General features: G+C 41.1%; 1 protein-coding gene across 1 annotated transcript in view; it reads left to right on the forward strand.

The window, feature by feature from the left end:
* The first annotated feature begins 5,928 nt into the window (after positions 1 to 5,928).
* The window catches only part of CNTNAP5 (contactin associated protein family member 5), an 886,651-nt gene continuing 868,617 nt past the window's right edge, over positions 5,929 to 23,962 (forward strand). The window contains exon 1 of the mRNA XM_030840366.2: positions 5,929 to 6,379. Within this exon, the coding sequence (XP_030696226.2) occupies positions 6,298 to 6,379 (82 nt within the window). The 5' untranslated portion in view covers positions 5,929 to 6,297. The remainder of the gene's footprint in view (positions 6,380 to 23,962) is intronic.

The raw sequence follows: 23,962 nt of genomic DNA on the forward strand, positions 1-23,962 counted from the left end.
AATTGTAGGGAGTGTAAGAACCTTGAAGACAGCAACATATAACATATAAATACATCTCATATATTTAACCAGAAGTAAATGATACAAACCTAGGCACATTAGTGTTGCTCAATAAATTAATGTTGGTTGATTGGATGATTATGATGCCTTTGAATAATGATTATGCATATTTCCCACAGAATGGGTAATCTTTTTAGATATTTGCATGTATTTTTACCCCAGGGATGAATTGGCAGAAGAATGTATGACAAATCTACTGGTTAGGGGCTGGATAAGTTGTTTTCTTTGGAGTAGGGCATAATAGTTATAACTTGTGTCTGTATAACAAAAATATTTTCACTGTATAATTATATGCACTATGTAAAACTACCTAACCTAGAAGTTATCACAATTCACAATTTACAGGTATGGAAATTGAATCTCAAAGAGACCAAATTATATACTCAAGGTCTCATACCTAGTAAGCTGCAAAGTCAAGGCTAATACTCAGAGTTTCTGATTCTAAGCCCAGAACTCTTCATTAAACCACTCCAAACAGGTTTCTCCTGAAACATGATATATATCATAAGTGAATTCTCAATAATTGTAGGCAGGACTTCCTTCAGAAAGAGTCAGAAATAAGTGGAGAAGAAATCATTTTTTGACATATATTTCTGGTTGTGGCATGGCTGGATTTGTATAAATATAATTATATAGATACTATAGAGAGTGAACTCCTTCTCCCAAAAAAATAAATCCAAACATTTGAGAAATATATAGCTTAAGAGAATGAACTATCAAGATATTATTCTAAACTGAATTCCCATTGATTTTCCATATAATTGACATCTTGATTTCCAAGTTAAATAAGAATAAATTCTCCCAAAAGAGCCTCTGAATTCTGGTGCAATGGGCAGACTAAGGTGAGGGTGAGGGGGGGTGTGTAACCTCTAAAAAAGTAGACAAGCCTTTTCATATCTAATATTATTCATTCATCAAACATTTCTTGAAAGCCTGCATATATGCTGATGACTCAAAGTTGAATACTGATTGATAAATTATTCTTGAGAAACTACTCAGAATTAGGAAAACATGTGTGAACAGAAATATTACACAGTAATTAATAAAGACCTCAAGAGAGGTATTAGCTGAATTTGGACTTGAATGACAAGTGCAAATTAGCCAATTGGGAACAAGTCCACAGAAGGAAGAAAGAGGAGTGTTTGTAAACAGCATGGCATGTTACCAGCTGAGAAACTTGCATCTCAGGTAAAGGTATTTAAAGGGTTGCTCTATTTGCAGGAGATACATGATAGAAGATGACTCGTTTTGAGGTCAAGGATGAGCTTGTGGTGACAAGACTGAGTTTGAGGTAGAATTAGGAGAGAAAAGGAGTGGGGGAGAGGCTCAGGTGAATTATTCTCAACATCTGGCTGAAGTCCGTTTGCTCTAATAAAACAGTCCGTTCTTCTGCAAAAGTTGAATTCTGCCTTCATTATTCTAAGATTCAACTTTCCTGTTAAGGCAAATACACCTGACCTAATCTGACTTGAATAACAAATCTTCATGGCCCAGGGTGACTCAAATCCCTTTAACCTCAAAGAGACAAAGAACCACTTCATTATGCCAACTGTTAAGTTTTCCTTCCAAGAGGAAGAAATCTTTTTCAACTTAGAAACTCCTATAGCATTTATTATGTGACACTTAATCACATGCTAATTTGTATTGTTATCTCAATTTTTAATGTGTTGACATCATATTTTCTCCAATCATTTTTAGCTCCATGAGAACAGGCATTTTTTTCTCATTCCCTACACCCCACAGGTATAGTGTAGTACTGGATACAAACTATAAAAAGGGAAAACAAAACAAATCAAAAAAAAAAAAAAAAGAGAGAAATATTAAAACATTTAAAAGAAGAAGAAAGCATGAAAAGAAAAATAATTTAACTTTCTGCCTCATCAATACTTTTTAAAAGTCTATTTTGAAGACATGGGTGGCAACAGAAGCCACCCTTCAACATTTGCAACAAACCATGATATGTGAAGTTGAAATAATCCCAAAGTACTGATACACAGAATAGTCTATAGTGACCTATGCAGACTCTTCTCTCATCCATACCAGGTATCCATATGTCACAGTGATTTTTACCTATTAATTTTGTAAAGATAAAGGAAATAGAATGGGAGGTTTTAATTTTCAAGTGTCATATGCGTTAAGGCCATTAAATCTATATGATACTTAATATATCAATATCTGTCTCCTCTTAGGATCACATCTATAAAATAGAGATTACAAAACATACCTTCCATATGTCTCACAGGAGGATTCCAAAATCAATGATTTAAACAACTTGTTGAATATTCAAAAGCTAAGATTCCAGTTGACAAATGACTCCCTTCTGCTCTCTTAAGGGGAAAGAAGTGGGAACACTCAAGGGAAAATTAAAGGGACAGGAAAACCCAGTTCTGTCCACTTCATTCCTCTTTAAAGATCTCAGATATGTTTGTCTTGAGAAGATGTTCAGATTTATCATTTTTAAATGTAGACATTTGAGGATTTCAATTATTCGTTTGTCCGCATGCCCCATTAGCAACCATTCTGCTCTATATATACAGAATTTTTAACCCTCTTCAAAACAAAGTGCTCTGAAAGTATGACTTACTCTTCTGTATCAAGCAACATGGGGGGAAATGGAGATTATTTAGATTCTATTCCACCACTCAAAAGGTTGGATTTATCAGACTAAAAGGTTTACAAAAGAATTTCAATAGGTAAATATCAAACTGGCTGCAAACAGTTTTAATAGTGATTAATATTCTACAGCTAATAAAATCTTGCTGGCAAAATGCCCCCAGAAGATGGCATTGTTTACACTATTGTCAAAAAGGAACAGCTGTTTATCCCTGCTACATTCAGAGCTGCAGTATTCATACTGAAATGTTAACAAATCTTAGACAAATGTCTGCTGTTGAAGGCTTAAATTTGCTCTGAGAACAGGTGTGTTTGAGAGAGAGAAAAAAAACTACAACTGTAAACAGGATTTTAAATGAGGTGCAATTTATATACTTTACACTAAGTCTGTATATGGACAACTAAATGCAGAGTTCCAATATTTACTAATAACGTTAAGATCATTCACAGTTTGGGGACTTCGTGTAAAAAAATTTGCCTGATTGCCTTTTAATGTATATTCCAAGCACCTTTTACTGACACAGATGGATTCAAGGCATCCTGTCAGAAAATGAAGCCAACATCTTCCATAACTTTTGAAATATTTAACTAAACATTTTTTGGAAAAGTATAGTAAGTAGGATGATGTAGTGGAGCATTAAGCTCAGTGAACAAAGACCTGTGTTCTTTTTTTTTTCTGCGGTACGCGGGCCTCTCACTGTTGTGGCCTCTCCCGTTGCGGAGCACAGGCTCCGGACGCGCAGGCTCAGCGGCCACGGCTCACGGGCCCAGCCGCTCCACGGCATGTGGGATCTTCCCGGACCGGGGCACGAACCTGTGTCCCCTGCATCGGCAGGCGGACTCTCAACCACTGCACCACTAGGGAAGCCCGACCTGTGTTCTTTGAAAGCATTTTCCCATTTATAAAAAGAGAGGTCTTGAAATGCTGGTAAGTATATGGAGCTGAGGGAAATCTCACACACTGCTGGTGGGGAGGGGGGTATGAATTGGTAACATCTGTTTATAAAGCAACTGGCAATACCTATTAAAGCTGAAGAAAAGCCTTTCCTACAATCCAGAATCTCCAGTCCTAAGTACATGGTTGAGAAAGACTAAGATACTGGTACAAAATTTTAAGGTTTATACTGAGGAAAAAAACCTGGAAATAATCTATAGATTCATAAACAGATGAATTAATGAATCGATTGTGGCATATTCATAAAATAAAATATAATACAGTAGTTAAAATGAAATAATTATGACTACCTGTATCCAAGTGCATAAATTAAATACATACGTGTGTGTGTGTGTATATATATATATACATATATACATATACGTATGTATATATATAAAATGTTGAGTTGAGTAAATTGCAAGGTGCAAAATGAAGAAGTATTGATATGATGACATTTATATATTGGTTAAAGACAATCAAAATAATACTATAAATTGTTTAGGGATGTATATATTCTTGTTGAAAGTATAAAAACATAATGAACAGGAATGGAAAAGAAGTGTTTACTTCTAGGTATGGTGGGACACCAACGGGATCAGGCAAGAATGCAAAAGGGACTTAAATTATATTTTTAATATTTTATTTATTTTAAAGCCGTTTAAATGTTAAAGAACATACAAATCTGGATAATGGTTCCTAGCTTTTCTAGACTCTCAAGTATGATTAAGCTAGCCACATAGGTGTCTTTAAACCTGAGATCCTCAAAAGCCAGGGGTGGGGAGGCAGCCCCTCAGGGCCCTCAGTAGGAGAAGGCAGGCCCAAGCCACTGGACTTGGGACTGCAGCCCCCTCCTCACTCAGGTCCCTGCCAACAGGGCAGCTTCTTGGCTCACCTCCGCTTTGATATTTTGTGATTCACCATCTTTTCTCCCACAGCTACAGCCTGTGCTGGAGAAGTATTCTGGTTGTCCAAGAATCTAGTAACTAACATGATTATTTTCAGTTAGAAGCTTAGAGGATATTTTACTTACAAGGGAGAGGACCTCAGAATTCTATTCCCTTCTCCTTCAACTATCGATTAATATTCCAATGATGTGAGTCCAGCTCTAACCAAAACCACAAGGTTAACTTCAGGATTCACGCAGAAGCTGCTTGAATCCCAGCTCAACCTGCTGTAGCTGTGCAGCTGGCAGCTGAGGACCAAGCGTTGTCAGGAATCTACAGTGTAAAATAAGTCTGCATATTTGTTGCTGCTGAGGGAAATGGGGCGGGAGGGAAAGGGAGACATCAGCTTCCTCTGAAGTGACTCCATCCCTAACTTGATTGTAAGCTTCACATAGAAATCATTATGATACCTCATTTTGTTAAGGTTTGACAGCTTTCTGACACCTTCAATAAAAACAAAATAAGTTGCTTTATGGTCAAGCAGGAGAGTCCCCAAATGCAAACTAGAAGCCAAAGACAAAACCAGGGTTTCTAATAGGGATCTTCTAGGAAGAAACCAAAACTACTCGTTTCCCGCATTTTAATTTAAACCGCTCCAGAGGAGCTTTCAGATCTCGAATGCTATGAGCCAGCCAGGACCACCCTGACTCTCATCATTACCATACCCAGTTTGTCTCCCCGTCTCTCTCAGACGCCAGGAACCTCCCGGGCTCCGGAACCGAAAGCACCAAACACCTTGCAGTACTTGCCCAAAGCTACAGGCCAGCAGCTGGGAGGGAGACGCAGACGTGGTCCGCCGTGAAAGGTTGAGCCACCGGAGGTGGGAGCTGGGGGCGGGGTCGGGAGCACGTTAAACCGCTAGATCAGAAATCCCAATATTACCAATACCCGCCAGCCTTCCATCCTAGAGAACAAACACAGGGGAAGTTCAATCGCGTAATTCAATAATTCAAGTCTTCCCTCTCCTCTCAAAAAAAGAAAAAAGCATCTCGTTGCCAAGCTTTCCATGGGAAATTCCCTCTTGCTAATGCTTTCTGTGTTCCAACTCCTTTTAGTAACCCTTTAGCATCGTTCTTCGAAAACCTGGTTTAAATTTCGATGCCTTTATGCACTCCCCCCACACACACATTGCGGGGGGAGAGGGAGGGGAAGCCAAAGAGACGGAGGCAGAGATGGAAATGTGCGCTCCCTCCCCGGTCCCCTCCAAGTGGCCGGCGCGCACCGCAGCGCCGGCCGGCCAGGGTGGAAGGCGCCCGAGCCGGGCGAAGACCCGCCCAGGCCGCTCCTACCGGAGAGCGAGGGGCGGGCCAGGCCGGGGGCGGCGCCGCGCGCCACGCTTGCCTATAAGGAGCTGTCCGCCGCCCGGGTGCTGATTCCAGTTCTAGCTGCCGACGAGGTGCAGTCGGCGGTCGAGCAAGCTCGGCGCCTGCCGTTGCGTCGGGTCGGGGTTTGCACCTTTAAGGAGGGGGCCGAGGAGGAAGAGGCGAGCGAGGAAGGCGAGTGCTGCCGGCGGCCGTTGCGGGGACAGTACCTCCTTCCGCAGCTCCGGAGAAGCCCCCGCCACGGTTTCCGTAGAGCGTTTGGGCACGGGATGGAGTGAAGCCGCGAGTGCCTCTCCAAGGGGGGTGGGAAGGGGTCAGGCGGTGCAGAGGAGAAAGAGAGAGACAGAGAAAGAAAGAAGAAGCCGCGGCTGGCGCCTGCGAATTTGAGATTCGATTGGGAGGGACCTCTTACTCGGGGGAAATGGATTCTGGACTACGGCTGACCAGCGTTTTCACTTTGTTCTTCTCCGGCTTGTGGCATTTAGGATTAACAGCGGCAAATTGTGAGTTCCAGGAGCTGGGGGCGGGTAGGTGAGGTGGGAAACGCTGGCGTTTGGAAAGACACTCAACTGTCCAAGCGTCTTCAATTGTGTCTGCTCTGAGCAGAGGGGAAGGGGGGAAAATGCTGATTGGTGTGTTTCTATCACTCTTACCATCCCAAAAGTTAGCAGAGCTCGAAGGAGCCGGCCCCGTTGGATTTCCTGCCCTTCTCCCCGAATCGCAAAGTTCGGGGGAGAAGGGAAGATTCTCTACCCTCCGCCTCCCGTCAGCTCCGCGTTCTCTGCCTGCCTGGTCTCAGCTGGGGCTTTTCCCGAGCAGGGCCCCCGGTTCAGACTGGATGCACTGGGGGCTGAGCTTCCAGAGACAGAGATGCTCACAGCCACCGCACTCGGTGACAGAGGCTCATTTCTGAATGCGGCTGCCTCGCTCGGATTTGTAGTATGCCCAGTGCCTCACAATCCATGGCTTTCAGCTCCCTCCTAGGCAGAAGGCTCCAGTTGGGGTATCTTGCAACCAATGGTCATCGGTTTAATAGGGTTGAGAGTTTTGGCCTAAGAGTCATGGCCCGATGTAGTCAAACCACAAGATCAATGGCTGACCCTGTTATAGGAGGAAAAGCTTTGATGCGCACTCCACCCCCAAAATCTTTGTGCCAAAGAACGCATAATGAGTATGCACTAAGTGTACACTTTGTCGTCCAAGCTCTAACCTCGGCAAGTGCAGGGCATTTAATTTAATAGGCAGGAAGGCTGGACACCTGGGGATGTGCCACCTGCACTGTGTATTTAAAGAACCTAGTTTGTCAAACTCGACTAAATCTCTGGAGCCATCAGAGGTTCAAGCTCAATTGCTCAGCTGCCTCTCTAGGCAGAGAAAGGGAAGTTTTTCCAGCTCTGGAAACTCCTAAATGAGAAAGAATGCAATTAAGCCGTCTGTGTTGTTTCCAAAGATGGTTTATCAAGGTTCCTCAAGCTTCTGGGCGTGCTCCCTTATCTGCTAACCCCCACCATGACCCTCAGAAATATCTAACCGTATTGGAACCGTTTTGATACTTTTTTTTTTTTTTTTTGGACTCTGAACCATCACTGTTAGAGAAGGGTAGGAGGACCACTTACTACTTACAAGTTTCTCTACCTCACTTCCCACCCCCTTAGGTCCAAGAGGACCTTAAGTAAGAGATACTTAATCGAGGGTTATACCTCAAAGGCAGACACTTAGACAAATGTTCTTTACTGAGAATGGTCCAAAGCTGAGCCAGTGTTTCTATCTGTGATTGGAAGTTTGGGGGATCCAAAATCGATAGTTAGTGGAAATGTGTTATAAAGATTTTATTAAAGTTTGTATTCTAAGGGAGTGCTGAGGAGGTCAACCTCTTTAAAAAGGAGGAGCCAAAGGGCCTTAGTTCAGAAATTATTTCAGAGAATAGGGAGAGACAGGGTAGAATCTGCTGTTTCTCTCCTCTTCCTCCTGTCCCCACATCCTCCAGCCCCTCCTCCTCCTTTTTTTCTTTTTTTAAGTAAAATTGTTCCCATGGTGCTTTAGAAAAACATCTAAGTGGTTCAGTAAGAGGAAGTTAGGCACAGTGCTGAGTTAGTTTCTCTACTTCCTAAAACACTAGAGGTCAGTATTGTCCTAATGATGCAAAGGTGTGGCAATGAAATAGCCGTGTTTTTCCTTTAGCACATTTACCTACCTGAAAATAGTGAATATTTTGAAGATCCATGAAAGAGGGATGAGGAATAAGGGTGAAATAAATAGAACATACTCTATAGGAATATGATTTGGGCTTCCTTATGTAGCACCTTAAGAGTGAGGAAAAAAATTATAGAATGGCTTTTTCTGTAAACTAATTGAATTATGGTTAATGTTATAATAATGCTCATAAAACCTAAATGGTATGAGTTTAAGGCTCATGCTTATCATTACTGATGCAGCAATAAAGCTAATTCTGAACATTTAAAATAAAACTTTGTGATAATGATCTTTAGTATTTCATCAGGAACAGTTTAATTTACCTGTTTCCAATCAGCATTTCAGTTGAATGCACGCTGCTTGCTAAATATTTTGGAGTCAATGTTCCTAAAGTATAATGTTAAATGTTTTTATTTTGCCAAACAAAATGTACTAATCCAGTGAACAATAGAATAGCAGCAGAAAATTACTTCTGAATTCAATCCTGGTGGTCTTTGAAACCTATGATGCAGAACCTCGAAGAAAAAAAAAAGAACATTCTACAATTCTTCCAGACTTTTATTGTCCACTTTGACTTACTAGTTATCTACAACCCATTAACATTTAGATTCATCTAATGAGGAAAAGAAATCTCCTTTCAAATAGTCAATTTGTGTAAGCTTATAGATAATTTGGAAGATTTTTTCCCAAGATTATTATTTCTATATTTTGAAATAATACTTCAAGTCATTCGTGACAGTTGTCTTGGAAATGGATTATTTACCCAAGATGCTCCATGGTATACTTGTGAACTTTGTTCAAGTAAAAACAACTTTTAATTGCTTCCATTCTTCTAATAATAATTTTTGCTGTGTGTATGTAGGATGTGTGTGTGTTTATGTGTGTGTGTGTGTGTGTTTATGTGTGTGTGTATGTGTGTTTAATTTTCTCATAATCTGAGCAAAACTTGGGAATTTAGCTGTAAGGGAAAAAAGAATGCTTACCCAATTATAGATTTTATAAGTTTCTAATTAAACACAATTAAATAAAGTTAGGTTAGAAGGCCAGCTACAGTATAGATAATATGAATCTGTGCAGAGAACATAATTACCCACCAGTAATAAAAACTCTGAAAATTCCCCAATTTCGGATTTTCAGCATATTAAATAGCTATCACACTTCCTTTGAGTTTACCCTGAGGGAATTAGTTAATTTCAAATGTAGATATGATAGGACAATGTTAAATGAGAAACCATTTTACATATAATATCAGCTCCTTTGACACAAGAAGAAACGATGTGACTTGATAGTTGGTTAAAGTGAAACCAGGAGTTTGAAATGCTAGGAGTTCTAGCCCTAGTTATGCCACAGCTAAGATGCCAAATGCCCATCAGGTGATGCATCGTTTCTGTGCTCACAGCTCAGGTATAAAATAGCAATTGAGATGTGTATCTACTTCCAAATAGAACAGCAGCTCAAATTTTACAGAGGAGATTCTTTGAATAGTAGGTACGTTGAAAGACTATTATAGTGGGAGAACTTGCATTCAAAAGATAAGAGGAATGCAGGAGACACTTAGAGGGTTGCTGTTCACTTTATTTTACAATAATTGGATGTTACATGGTTATAAAGAGCCTTCATTCTGACCAATCAGTCACTTTGGATGATCTCTAAACATCTTATCTCTTTGTTGCTACATATTAGGTTCACACAGATAACATCCTTGAGAGAGAAATAAAAAACTCTTTACCCCTTTCATCACAGGCAGAACTTTATCGAAAATATAGGAAAATGTCAATCATCTTCCTAAAGATCTTCAAATAAAGAGATGCACTGTACCTTGAGTTATCTGAAGCTTACACACAAACACAATCAATACGTAATATTATAAATAAACAAACATCAGATTATCTTCAGCAGGAAGCTGTTTGCGGTATACTTTTTGTGGCATTTATGGCCAACCGAAGTGAAAGAAGCATTATAATGCTCGTTTGGAAGAGTCCTGAAGATTTTCCCATGGTTGAATGGGCTTGTCTTTCACCATCCATACGAACTCTCTTGGTTTTCTGTCTGTATAGTCCCCGTCTCCAAACCAGATTCATATTTCCACAACTGAAAAATATGAACAGCTAGACTAGCAATTTTCACACAAGAGTATAGACTTATAAGAAAGTTAGGTTCTATAAGAATCACCTTACTCACCGCCACCTCTTATTCTCATTCTAATGAATGACTGTCTTCTAAGTTGTAGTTTTCTTTTTTCCCCGCCCCTCTTGCCTTTTCTTTCTTTAGTGGGACCCAGTTTGCCTTACTTTTCTTTCTTTAGTGGGACCTAGATTGCCTTACTTTTCAGTGTCCATTTGTTACAAAACAAAATAACGTGATATCGTTTGCAATGTTCCTAAAGCCTTTAGTTGGTGAACCAAAGCCCTTTATCTTACGTGCCAGAACTCTGCTGAAATATGACCTATATATACAAAGCTAATTATCCTTGTCATATAGGACAGTGAGGAGATGCTCTAGTTACCTGAAAGGCCAGAATACAAAAGTCATTCACTCAATAAGGCTTTATTTTGAAGCTTCAGTGTACTCCTTTGGAGCCTAATGACATTTTTTTAATTCATCAGGGAAACTGTCTTTATTCATCAAAATTCTGACACTTTCTGGCAGATGTCCTTATAAATGTTATTGACTTATCCTAATGATGTTGGTGTATTAAGAAGTTGGATCAAATGATTATTGAGGTCTTATTTGTCCCAATACATTTTTGTCTTTAACAGTTGATGTTGCCTACTGGTCATTCCATTTGGATACTTCTGGGATAATTGTGCTCAAAATTGTTAAGCAATTATATTTAGAATAACAACTTAATAGGGTTTTAATTCCTACTAACTGCTATGCACTTTGTATCTCTCACGCCACGTGCCGTGTCTGCATAATTTGACAAGGCAGCACAGCCAGGTAGACTTTATTAAATCGGGTTTACAGATGACTAAATTTAAGGTTAATCGAAGTTAATAAATTTCCCAGGATCATAAAGCTAAGCAATGAAAAAATATTTAGGATCTGGACCTATATCTATCTATTTCCAAAGATCAGAGTCTTTGCAAGATATGAAATTAATTCCCATGCATTCTGATGGGGTCTGTGTGTGAGCATCTGTAGAACGTTGCCTTGGGATCTCTGTGGTTAGTCTCTGCAGTCTATCCATAGCAAAGGGCATGGAGGCAGCCGCTTCCACAAGAACCAACTCCTGAGTTATACCTTCAAAAAACAACCAAACAATTGGAATCTAGATTTGATGCAACATGCCGACCATCACAATGGTCAAAGATAGGAAGCCTCATATCTGGAGGAGCACCAGATGTTTTTTCTTCTACAAGTTTGAGTTTAAAACTTGATAAGGAAAGGGCATAAGCTTGCTGAAGATTTGTGACCACACACACACAACAATGCCATAAAAGGTGCCTCTGCTGGCGTCATGTCTTGTAAGTCTATAGATGCCAGACCAAACATATTAATTATCAATAAATAGCAGGTATGAGCTTCCTTTCTCAGCAGAAGGCTGGTCCTGAATGGGCTCTGCCTCATACTCTAAGTTTCATCCCAGTCACCCTCCCACATTGCCTTATTTCCAGTTTATGGAACTCCGCCGTCCAAAACGAGCCATGTTTTCTCACATCTCCTTGCATTTATTTACATATGCCGTCTGCTTGGTCTAGAATGCCCTTTCACATTTTTATCTTCTGTCACTTTCTCCATCCTCCTCTCCCCCAACAAACACACTTTCCCCAGGCTGGGTCAAATGTCTCTTTATATTACTACTATATTTCCATAACACTTCTTATAGTCCTTGTCTCCCCAACTAGATGCACATTTCCCTGATTATCATATTTTATTTGAATGTCTGTAGTCAGTATCTAAAATACTGGGCAAATGCATGGATGAGAGGATAAATGAATGGGTTCCAACTAAAATTTTTCATTTCTAAACTAAGATCCTTCTATGGTCCAGCTGCTAGAATCTTTTAAAATGTATTTGTTTTACGGGTTTTTTTTTTTTTCAAGTGACAAGTATTACCTATTCTAGTTTTGAAAATGTTAAGAAGATGTTAGCATGTGTAGCTTTTAAGTGAAAGAACAGAAGTTTAGATAATTTGACTGGATATGGAGCTGATAAATGGACCCCTGCCTTTACACAGGGCTGAACATTTCCATGAGTTTGCTGGCATGATCTTATTTCTGTGTCAAATGGCTACTTGTTCCTAAACGAGAAAGTCTCTCCATTCATTTGACCTCAGTACCAATTTTGAGCTAATTTTACTAACTTGCTTTTGCAATTTTAATGAGTGTTTCTTATATAGTCTGAAAATACACAAATATATATTGCTATAAAAGTCCTTCTTCATAGCCCAGGGTCAGTATAAAGAGGAAACGTTTGTTTAATGGGGCTTTAGTCATAAATTACTGGAAAGATCTTATTTAATTGCAAACCTACAACACTGCCTGATAACATAATCCTGAGTCTCTGATGTCATCTTCTTAAGCTGTGGTTGGGAGAAGATTTAAGTGTTAAGCATATGTGTGTGTTACATATTTGAAAAACTTGTTGAAGAAATGAATTCCAATGAAAGGTTCTCTTTCTTAAAGTCAAGTTTTCTATGAAGCTGGAGAAATAAAGATGCATAAGAAGATAGAGTCCATGACCCCAAGGAACTTTGAACATGAGCAGCCAGAAAAATAAATCTTTAATCACATCAAAGTGATAAATGCTATAATGAATGTAAGCGCAGAGTGTAATGTAAGGCACAGGTGAGCATCTCACCTGGCTGGGGCATCAAGGCAGGCTATCTGAGGGAAACAGAGACTTAAAGTCAAATTTTCCAGCTGGGGAAAGGAGGGGAGGTTATTACAGACTTTCCGTGTTGTGGTGACTACTTGTAAGAGTGGTTCGTAGGCATAGGGGTAGATTGAGAAACTAGACATCTAGCTAAACATGGGAGTCTTTGATTTTTACTGTTATAACTACGGAGAGTCATCAAAGGATTTTGCACATGTAATTAGATAATACTAATCATATTTTTGTTTTTAAAAAAATCGCTGTGTGAAGGATAGATTAAAACGGGCGAAGGCTAGTAGTAAGAAAGCCAGGGAAGAGCTTATTACATTAACTCAGGTGATAATTAATAAGGGCCTAAGGAAGAAAGTTTCAGAATCTGCAGAGGTCATAAAGAATCAGAAAGAAAATCATGAGCCATGTCAATTCAAACCCTAGGAATCTATGAGCTAGTAAACTCACAGAAGGCACAGATTTGGGGTTAAAATGTATTCTGTAGCTTCTCCCATTGTTTTTGACAAATGAGAGTTATAGATGGTAGAAAAGGTGCTCTGTTTTCTGAAAAGAAGTTCTTCTCAGGGAATACCAAACGACCATATTCTCAGTGCAGTATACTTCATATTTGCATGACACCATACAGCCCATGCTGTCTGTATCCATCATCCTGATGCATCTTGTAGTCTGTAAATTATGCTGGTTTTTGTCAGCAGAGTGAGAGCTAGTCATTAAGGATGATGCAATTAAATCTCAGCGTCCCATTCTCATCCCCCCTCTGGCAGGGGGGTAAACTAGGGATCATTACTACTATCAGAGGTCGCTCCGTGGAAAAACAAACAGGGGAAGTTGGGTAAGCCATGTTGATTTGCCATCATTGGTAATTGATTTGCTGTCATAAATTCCATGTCTCTACATTTCTAATTGCTTTTGTGCATATTCTTGGGGGGTTGATTAATGCCATCTGTTCCGTGGATCAGCTGAAGTGATTGAGTTTTAAAGGACGACAACAGCAATGTTGAAGATAGAAAGTGAAGGAAAATGCCAAAACACAGCTCGTGGTGTATGTTATTTTTAACTTTCCACCTTTGGAAGCAGATATATCCTTCTGAAGACTGTCCAAGGCAAATAGCAGTCTAAAGAGATTTGCCTAACAGACAGATGCTTGTAGGTGTGAGTCTAGGCTACTGTTTGATGAATATATATGTTCAGTTCCCTTTCCACCCTCCTCCCCTCCCTCCCATTCTTCCTTCCTTTCCCCCTTGCTTCCTCCCTTCCTCCCTTCCTCTTGGTTTTCCTCCTTCTCTTCCCCACTCCACTCTCGGTTATGTGGCCATGTATTTTGGGTATTACCATTGGCTTTTGCCTGATTATGTTAAGGTGGGAAAAGAAGGGAGAAAAACGTCTGTTGGATTCTGGTGCTGCCTTGCATGTGGGCACAGTAACCAAATGTGAAACCTCCATCAAGACCTATTCTAAGGGCAGTCCTGACAGAGATCTGCCACCCACTGCACTTGGGAAAGCCCACTGGATTCCAACGCCCTCACCCCATCTGTCCCCAAACAACTCTTCTGTTAACTCCATTAGTCCCTGAATCTGTAGATGTGAGAAGAAGCCTTTCAATTCATACAGAGAAGCCCTAAGACACAGAGCCTCACTGGGAAAGAAAATGTAGGAATTTAAATCTGTACTGAACTCCACTGGACTGAGAGAAACAGACCTTTTCCAAAAGAAACGTTTCTAGAAGAGATAGAGCTGGGTGTTTGAAGGAGGGGAAGAGAATGTTCTGAGTTGGGGAAAGGCAAAGTAGAGGAATGTTTAGAATGTCCAAGAAAAGTGTTACCAACTTCCTGGTTTTGACCAGACCGACCCTCTGTATTACAAGGGTGAACGTATTATACAACAGGTGGGCAATGGGGAGGTGACAGAGGACAGTAGAAAGGGCATAGGTCACACAATTCTGGGTTGATGTGACTCTCACTCAGTGAGTATTTCCTATGGATACTAACATGAGCCTTATAGAATCAGTGTAAGTATAACATGAGTAACTCAGTATAAATCACACATGACGTGGGAATTCAATAATTAGGCTTGTTACAATTAACAATGAACCTCAACATGGATTCTCTCAAAATCAGTTACAATAGCCATCAAGGCAGGGACAACTACATTTCCGTTCTTTTTTTTTTTTTAACATCTTTATTGGAGTATAATTGCTTTACAATTGTGTGTTAGTTTCTGCTTTATAACAAAGTGAATCAGCTATGCATATACATATGTTCCCATATCTCTTCCCTCTTGCGTCTCCCTCCCTCCCACCGTCCCTATCCGATGGAGGGGCTCACTCTCCCTTCACCACAGGGCTGAGGGATTGCCGAGGCAGATGGAAACGTTCTCATTTTAACTCTGATGTCAGGGGGACTGTGGGCAGAATCAGTCCTTACCTTACAGAGACACGTGACTGTCTGGGTTCCTCACTTAATTCCTGGGCTCTGTCATGGTGTGATCAGGTATGATCCCTGCCTCTGGACTTTGGCCAGTGAACCTCACAAGGGGAGTGGAGAAAAGAGCTTCCTCTAGAAAAGTAAGGAGCATGTCCCCTCCAGAAAACCCTGGCAGAAGGTGTCAGCCTTAGGGAGAAGCATCCTTGAACAGACCTTGAGAAAAAAATCAGTGAACCCGAGCAGAAGTATATGTAGTGTTCCCAGTATCCTAAGCTCTCCATTTGCAGGAGACTCGGGCAGAGGGAAGTTAAATCCGAAGGTTCAGAGAGCTGTGCTTTCCTTCTGGGTATTGCTGAAGGCTGCTTTTGGTGGATACATAGTACAAGTGTTCTCTTGTTCTTGTAAATGTTGGGTTAAAATCAGGTACTGCTACAATGCCCCATGCATTATTAATGCTAAGCCCCCTTCAAATGCATCATTCTTTCATTCAAAAATACTTATGAAATGGCTACTATGCACTTATTTCTCCGTACATTCATGAAAGCCTACTGTTCATTGAAAATCAGTTGATGAGGGGGAGATCTGGATTGCTGTTCACATAGTCCAGAAACAACAACAACAAAAGATAGTAGTATCTCTTCAAATCAAAGCCATGGCACCGGGGTCCTCCACTCTAGTCCTGCTCATGGTATTAAGCACCTCTTTCCTCTTCCTGAGTCTTTTCTCTTGCTTCCTTATCTTCAATGTCTCTTCTCCTTCACTCCAATTTGCCTTCTTTTTATTAATTAATTATTTTTGCTGTGTTGGATCTTCGTTTCTGTGCGAGGGATTTCTCTAGTTGTGGCAGGCGGGGGCCACTCTTCATCGCGGTACGTGGGCCTCTCACTATCGTGGCCTCTCCTTTTGTGGAGCACAGGCTCCAGACGCGCAGGCTCAGTAGTGGTGGCTCACAGGCCTAGCGGCTCTGTGGCATGTGGGATCTTTCCGGACCAGGGCTCGAACCCGTGTCCCCTGCATTAGCAGGCAGATTCTCAACCACTGCGCCACCAGGGAAGCCCTTGCCTTCTTTTTGATGCTCCTTCCTTTTCTTCCTTCTTCCCACCTCCTTCCCTTCCCCATGTTCTTCTACTTCTGTCCCCTCCCTGTCTCTCTTCTGCACCTCTCTCTCTCTTTTCTCTCCCCCTTCCTTCACTCTGCCTGTTTCAATTAACATTTAGTAAATGACTTCTTTTTTATTGTTTTATGGCCGAGGCTAATCCTTTTTAAACTTTGCCATTGAAGTGCTGCTTGATGGAAAAAAGAGTGCAAGGAACCCAGGGGAGTCCGAAAGCTCATCTTCACGTGGCCGCTGACGCATGTAATTTCTTGAATTTTGTCTTAAACACTCAGACAGATTTGCATTCTGCTCCCTATTACATCCATGTGTATATTATGAGGAAAATATTTTCCCACAATCTTTATTAAAAATTGATGAGCAAAATTGATTCACTTAACCCATGTAAAGGGCCACATACACCCAGGGACACAGGCCTAAGCTTTTTGGTTCTTTCCCCCTATTTACACCTTCTAGGATTCCTATATGAACGAGAACAACTTCCCTGTCTCTTCTCTCGTCTTGGAACAGGAAGCTTCCTTTCCCATCAACTGTGCCCGGTCTGTGGGCTGCAGATTATGCTTAATCGATAATGGGAGGTGAGAAGAGCTTATCAATTCACAGGAGGAAAGGAAACCCACAAGTCCACTTGGTGAAATGGGGCTTTTGGGAGGGGCTGTGGGTAAGAAGTCTGCTCAGCCCCACTCCAAGTCTGCACCACACTCCATGGCAGTCACCTGGCGACGCGCTGCCCCATGCACGGAGCTTACCTTTGAGTAAATGAGCCCTACCAGGTTACAGGATTGGGGTCAACGAGGGCAGATTGTTTTCTGATTGGAGACAGGCTGAGCTCACCAGGATATTAAAAGAGAGATTAATGCCTCTCCTTCTACAACAATCAGGGACCGTTCGACACAGTCACAAGAAATGAAACCAGCAGATTGGAATGTCAGAGCATTGGAGATGAGAGATAAAGTTAAGTGATGTGTTTCTTCCCTGGAAGGGCTTCCAAACATACACCTCATGCTAGGGGTGGTACCTGATGGGCTCATTCTGTTCCTCCCCACAGTTTGATGTGATAGTTATCCTCCTCCCCATTCTAGGGTGAGCATGTGCCAGCTTGGACCATCAGGTGATTTACCCAGGAGCAAATAGCTTGCAGGTTGTCACCCTAGGATGATAATGCACATTTCCCTGATTCCAGAGTCCATTACTCTGTTACATTCTATCTGCCATTCCCTTGAACCCAAAGCTAAGGCTGAGCTGTTCTTGAACTTGAGATGATCAACCTTGCAGACCTTCTCTCTGACCCAGGGTGAGAAATGCCTTATCAGTCTAGACCCACAGATTCCTCCCCCATGCGCAGGTCATCTTATTCTAACCTTGCAGGCAGCACTTCCCCCGTAACTCGAAATCCCTGTGGCAAACCGTTCCTGTAAGTCTGGCTGGTTGTAAAACTTGGTTGTCTTACTCGCTAAAGCCTTTACCGTTAAGGCTCTGTGCCCATCACTAGTGCCCTTGTGGATTCCACGATTAGTGTCCACTGTTAGTGTTTCATGCTCCCTAGAGACCTTCCTCTCTAAGTACAGTATTTTCATCACTCCATCCTACTGTACCCCTCCTAGATTTTGTAAGATAGATGTTCTGTTTTATTGTTTGTTTGTTTGTTTTAAAGTTGGTGCTAATAAGAAAACCCCTCTGTGTGATACTTCGATAATATGTTCTAATAAGGCAAGGACTGGCTTGCATTCAGATCTGTTTTCTGTCTTCGGGCTGCAGAGTTCAACCCATATCCAGCCCCTAACCTCCTTTCACCCAGTGGGGATAGATGGGAGGAAGGGTTTTGAACAAGCATATGCTGAATACCGTTACTCTCCACTGCAGATGAGGTCCCATGATGAGCATGTGCTCTGCGGGCCTCAGAGAGTCTGCTTGGCAGAGAAAGGCCACCCCGCACTGCGTCCAACTTTCTTTCGTCGCCAGCTGCTCGGAAAGCCAGACCCAGGAATTCTGTGCTTTATTCTCCAGCTCCCCTGCCTTTGTCCCTTCGACCTGGGCTATTGTTTGGCTGAGTTGTGAGGTCTCTGTGTCGCCTTGGTCCTCTTTTTCAGCTACTTACGTGTCTCAGTGGACCTTCTTGCTTAGGTTTGAAGAGGCTGAGTGATTTGTTCAATGGTCAGCACACTCACAGCTTTGCATCTGTTCCTCCATCCATGGCTGCCATCAGGAAAGGACGTGGCGGATCCCAAAGTCATTCACACTGACTGAGGAAAAGAATCAGTGCAGTGTTCTAGCTCTCAGAAAGAACGAGTGCTCCAAGAAATAAGACCTTAAATATTTAAACTTATTTTAGGAGGAGAATGTTTTGGTTTCTAAAATGAAGTCTTATGCAGAATTTCTATGTAAAATAAATTACACATATGGCGGCTTTGGGGGAAATGGGGAGAGGAGATGCAGAATCCTGTCACTCAACTGACTCTCCTCTCTCTGATTCTTCATGGAAGTACCACACAAAGCCTTCTGCCTTACCTGTAATTGTAGGAATCTCCAAGTTTATAATTTCATGCAAAGGTGATTAGGCATACGATGGTTTTAGGACAAGTGGGGGTGGTGGCCTCAATGGTGACCAACACTTGGCTGGTGTGAAGCAGCAAGGCCACCCTGGGTGCTTGCCACCTACATCTGGTATGTTTGCATCAGTTGATGACCTGATGTGGAGGTTATTAAATATTTTAAATATTACCTCTGTCCAGGTGCCCATTTTTAACCCTTTGAAAGTCTGTTTTTGTCTTGTTGCTATTTTATATAAGTCTCAGGGCAAGGGCATCTTATTGGCATTTAGAGATTTGAAAAGATAGTAGCTTGTCAAACAAATGCGTCCTCATTTTGATCTTCTTAATGTGAATACGTTAAAAAAAGATTATCTTATGAAGGTCCTTGAATTATCCACCTCCATCCCAGATATTCCCTTTTGAGCATTTTTTACTTTATTTTTTATTGAATACAGTTGATTTACAATGCTGTATTAGATTCTCCTGTACAGCAAAGGGATTCAGATATACATATACATTCTTGTTCATCACCAGATACTGAATATAGTTCCCTGTGCTATACAGTAGGAACTTGTTGTTTAGCTATTCTCTACACAATAGTTTGCATCTGCTAATCCCAAACTCCCAATCCATCCCTTTCCCACCCCCCTCCCCCTTGGCAGCAATAAGTCTGTTCTCTGTGTCTGTCAGAATGGCCATCATTAAAATGTCCACAAATAACAAATGCTGGAGAGGGTGTGGAGGAAAGGGAACCCTCCAAAACTGTTGGTGGGAATGTAAGTTGGTGCAGCCACTATGGAAAACAGTATGGAGGTCCCTCAAAAAACTAAAAAAATAGAGCTACCATATGGTCAAGCAATCCAACTCCTGGGCATATGTCTGGAGAAAACTATAATTCAAAAAAGATACATGTGCCCCTTTGACCTTTTCAAAAGAAGGGGATTTCATGTTGGCCATACAGTGAATGGCAAAATAACTACTTGATAAACTGAATTAAAGTACAGACAGGTTAAGTGAAAGCCAAGTACAGACAGCGTGCCTGGTTTAGGGACAGTACAGGGGCAGAGAGCTAGCATACAGCTGAATGCACCCTCCGTCATCTCAGGTCTGTATCTCCTAACTTTCATGAGCTCCTCTCAGTGTTCCCTAATGTTAATGAATGTGACTAGACATGGTGAAAGTGCACACACGAAATTAAGTTGTGGCCTATCTGGATTCAATCTTGGTTTCTGGTTCTGGCTGGAGTGTTAATTGTCAGCATATGCTTGCATGTTTGCTTAGTGTACCATTCAGGCGGAAGATCTAAATAGACATTTCACCAAGGAAGACATACAGATGGCCAAGAGGCACATGAAAAGAGGCTCAACATCACTAATCATTAGAGAAATGCAAATCAAAACTACAATGAAGTACCACCTCACACATGTCAGGATGGCCATAATCAAAAAATCAAGAAACAGGGGCTTCCCAGGTGGCGCAGTGGTTGGGAGTCCGCCTGCCGATGCAGGGGACACAGGTTCGTGCCCCAGTCCGGGAGGATCCCACATACGGCAGAGCAGCTGGGCCCATGAGCCATGGCCGCTGAGCCTGCGCGTCCGGAGCCTGTGCTCCACAACGGAAGAGGCCACAACAGTGAGAGGCCCGCATACCGAAAAAAAAAAAATCAAGAAACAATAAATGCCGGAGAAGGTGTGGTGAAAAGGGAACCCTCTTGCACTGTTGGTGGGAATGTAAATTGATACAGCCACTATGGAGAACAGTAAGGAGGTTCCTTAAAAAACTAAAAATAGAACTATCATATGACCCAGCAATCCCACTACTGGGCATATATCCTGAGAAAACCATAATTCAAAAAGAGTCATGGGCTTCCCTGGTGGTGCAGTGGTTGAGAATCTGCCTGCTGATGCAGGAGACACGGGTTCGAGCCCTGGTCTGGGAGGATCCCACATGCCGCAGAGCAGCTGGGCCCATGATCCACAACTACTGAGCCTGCGTGTCTGGAGCCTGTGCTCCGCAACAAGAAAGGCTGCAATAGTGAGAGGCCCGCGCACTGCGAAGAAGAGTGGCCCCCGCTTCCCACAACTAGAGAAAGCCCTCGCACAGAAACGAAGACCCAACACAGCAAAAATAAATAAATAAATTTTTAAAAAAAGTCACATACCACAATGTTCATTGCAGCACTATTTACAATGGCTAGGACATGGAAGCAACCTAAATGTCCATCGACAGATGAATAGATAAATAAGGTGTGGCACATATATACAATGGAATATTACTCAGCCATAAAAAGAGACGAAATTGAGTTACTTGTAGTGAGGTGGATGGACCTAGAGTCTGTCCTACAGAGTGAAGTAAGTCAGAAAAACAAATATCGTATGCTAACGCATATATATGGAATCTAAAAACAATGGTACTGATGAACCTAGTGGCAGGGCAGGAATAAAGACGCAGACATAGAGAATGGACTTGAGGACATGGAGTGGGGAGGGGGAAGCTGGGGTGAAGTGAGAGAAACATCAGCATATGTACACTACGAAACGTAAAATAGATAGCTAGTAGGAAGCAGCCGCATAGCACAGGGAGATCAGCTCGGTGCTTTGTGACGACCTAGAGGAGGGGGTTGGGAGGGTGGGAGGGAGGTGCAAGAGGGAGGAGATATGGGGATATATGTATGCATATGGCTGATTCACTTTGTTGTACAACAGAAACTAACACAGCATTGTAAAGCAATTATACTCCAATAAAGATGTTTAAAAAAAAAAGAAAATCACGTTGCATTGACATCTACACTGTACTCACATATGAGTGAACTCCAAATACTCCTGCTCTGCATTCTTTTTTTTTAATTGGACCTATTGCTTTATTTAATTTAATTTAATTATTTATTTATTTATTTTTCGGGCTGTGCCACGCAGCTTACAGGATCTTAATTCCCCAACCAGGGATTGAACCCAGGCCAACGGCAGTGAAAGTGCCAAGTGCTAACCACTGGACTGCCAGGGAATTCTCTGCTCTGCATTCTTAATAAAATTGAAAATAATACGTAATTTATAATACTATATATACACACATATATACATGTACACATACACACACATATATATAATAAATTTGAGATGTTATTAGTTTTCTTTCATGGTTAATATGCCAGGTAGAATTTTACATGTGTATACACTCTACATGAACTACTTGTTCTGGAAAAAGTCAAAATTTATTATCCCCCAAGGTCAGTACTGACTTGGGTGTCACCTTTGTGAATATTTACCTCTCTAGATAATGAATTGAAATGGGCATTTGGATGGAAATTAATATCTATATACTTTCTGCAATCAAATGTGTTTTGCCACGAGAATAAATAAATGCTGTTGGGAGGCATACAGACGTGTCCCACTGTGGAGACTCTGTTTCAGGGTGACGTTCAGTAAGCATCCTTTGCATTCTGATTTATGGTGAGTTTGGTTTTTTTATAGTTCTTTCACATGACTCTTTTACCTAATGGACAGAATACAAAACTTCAAACATATTCAGCTTGACATTTCAGTAACATAATCAGGAGATAATGATACGTGAGCATATGGGTAATAAGTACACATGGGATTAATGAGCAACTTGGCCTTGGGATTTATTTAGGACACGCTACTGTTACCTGAGAAACACAGAGCTCCTTCAACAGTGATCTAATTCAGTGAAGAATACAGGAAGAAACATAAAATTACAAAGTGTTTCCTTTGGTTTTGAGCTATTGACTTATTGTTTTGAAAAGAACCTTATGATGTGTCATGTGTTTTGGAGACATGATATATATGTCTGTGTGTGTGTGTGTGTGTATGTATGTATTTGTACATTGCTCACATCTTTCTTAACAAAAGTCAGTGTCTCACACATATCCAGGCATCTTTTAATATATCAAACCAATTTGAAATTCTTTCTAAAATTGTGAGTCTACAATAGAGATATTCCCTGTTGTACTTTCATCACTGTTTTGCGGTATTAAGTAGCAATATATATCTATATCTATATCTATCTATATCTATCTATCTATCTATCTATCTATATATATATATATATATGTTCTGGCTTAAAAAGAACTGGTAAGACATTTAAATGAAAGTATAGTTGTGACAGGTGCTGTGTGCTGTTATATATGCACGGTATGTACATATGCTTTTCTCTACCAGTGTCCACACACATTGCATTCTTGGTTTTGTCACTTATAAACAAGACAGATTACTTTAGATGTCATGTCAACAAATCTTTTCTAGCTGTTAATGGTCTGATGAAAGACCTGGACTTAGGAAAGAATATTATAATTAAGTCCAGACTGTGGCTTCGTAGTCAAGGGACTAAACCACTGTGAAAATTCATTAGTAAAGTTAGTCCGAGAAACATCTGAACAAGTGAAAAATCTCAATTCAAGGGGAGAACGTATAACTCAACTGATGCTCTCACCCTTGTTGATACATTGTCTGGGGTAAAGATTTCTATGTTTTCTGGATAAATATCCATTTTTGTTGGAAAATTCAATTTGACTTATTGGGTTCCTATAGCTAAGTGTTGTGAGTCTTTATTGGGGAAACGATGTCATTTGGTGTATGGGAAAATAAAAGTACCTTGCTTGATAGCCAGTGAAAGTCCCATTTTACACACCACCCAAATCTCATGCCACATTAGAAATGAAAGCCAAGATGGCACCTTGCTTCTTGTGCTGGGAAGGTATGATTCCCGGAAGAAGCCTAAAGACATTGGGAGGTTTCTTTGTCCATATTTGCATGTACACGTGCACACATATGTGTTCAGTGCCTATTAATTTAGCTTGGGCTTCTCTTTTAAAACAAATTAAACCTGGTATTAAATCAGTTGTTCTCAAGTGGAAATGCTTTTGCCCCAGGGGACATTTGGCAATGTCTGGAGATGTGTTGTCACAACTGGGGGCTTGCTACTAGCATCTAGTTGGTAGAATCCAGGGATGTTAGTAAACACCCAATAATGGACAGG

This window comes from Globicephala melas, chromosome 7 (genome assembly GCF_963455315.2).
Source record: "Globicephala melas chromosome 7, mGloMel1.2, whole genome shotgun sequence".
NCBI lineage: Eukaryota > Metazoa > Chordata > Mammalia > Artiodactyla > Delphinidae > Globicephala > Globicephala melas.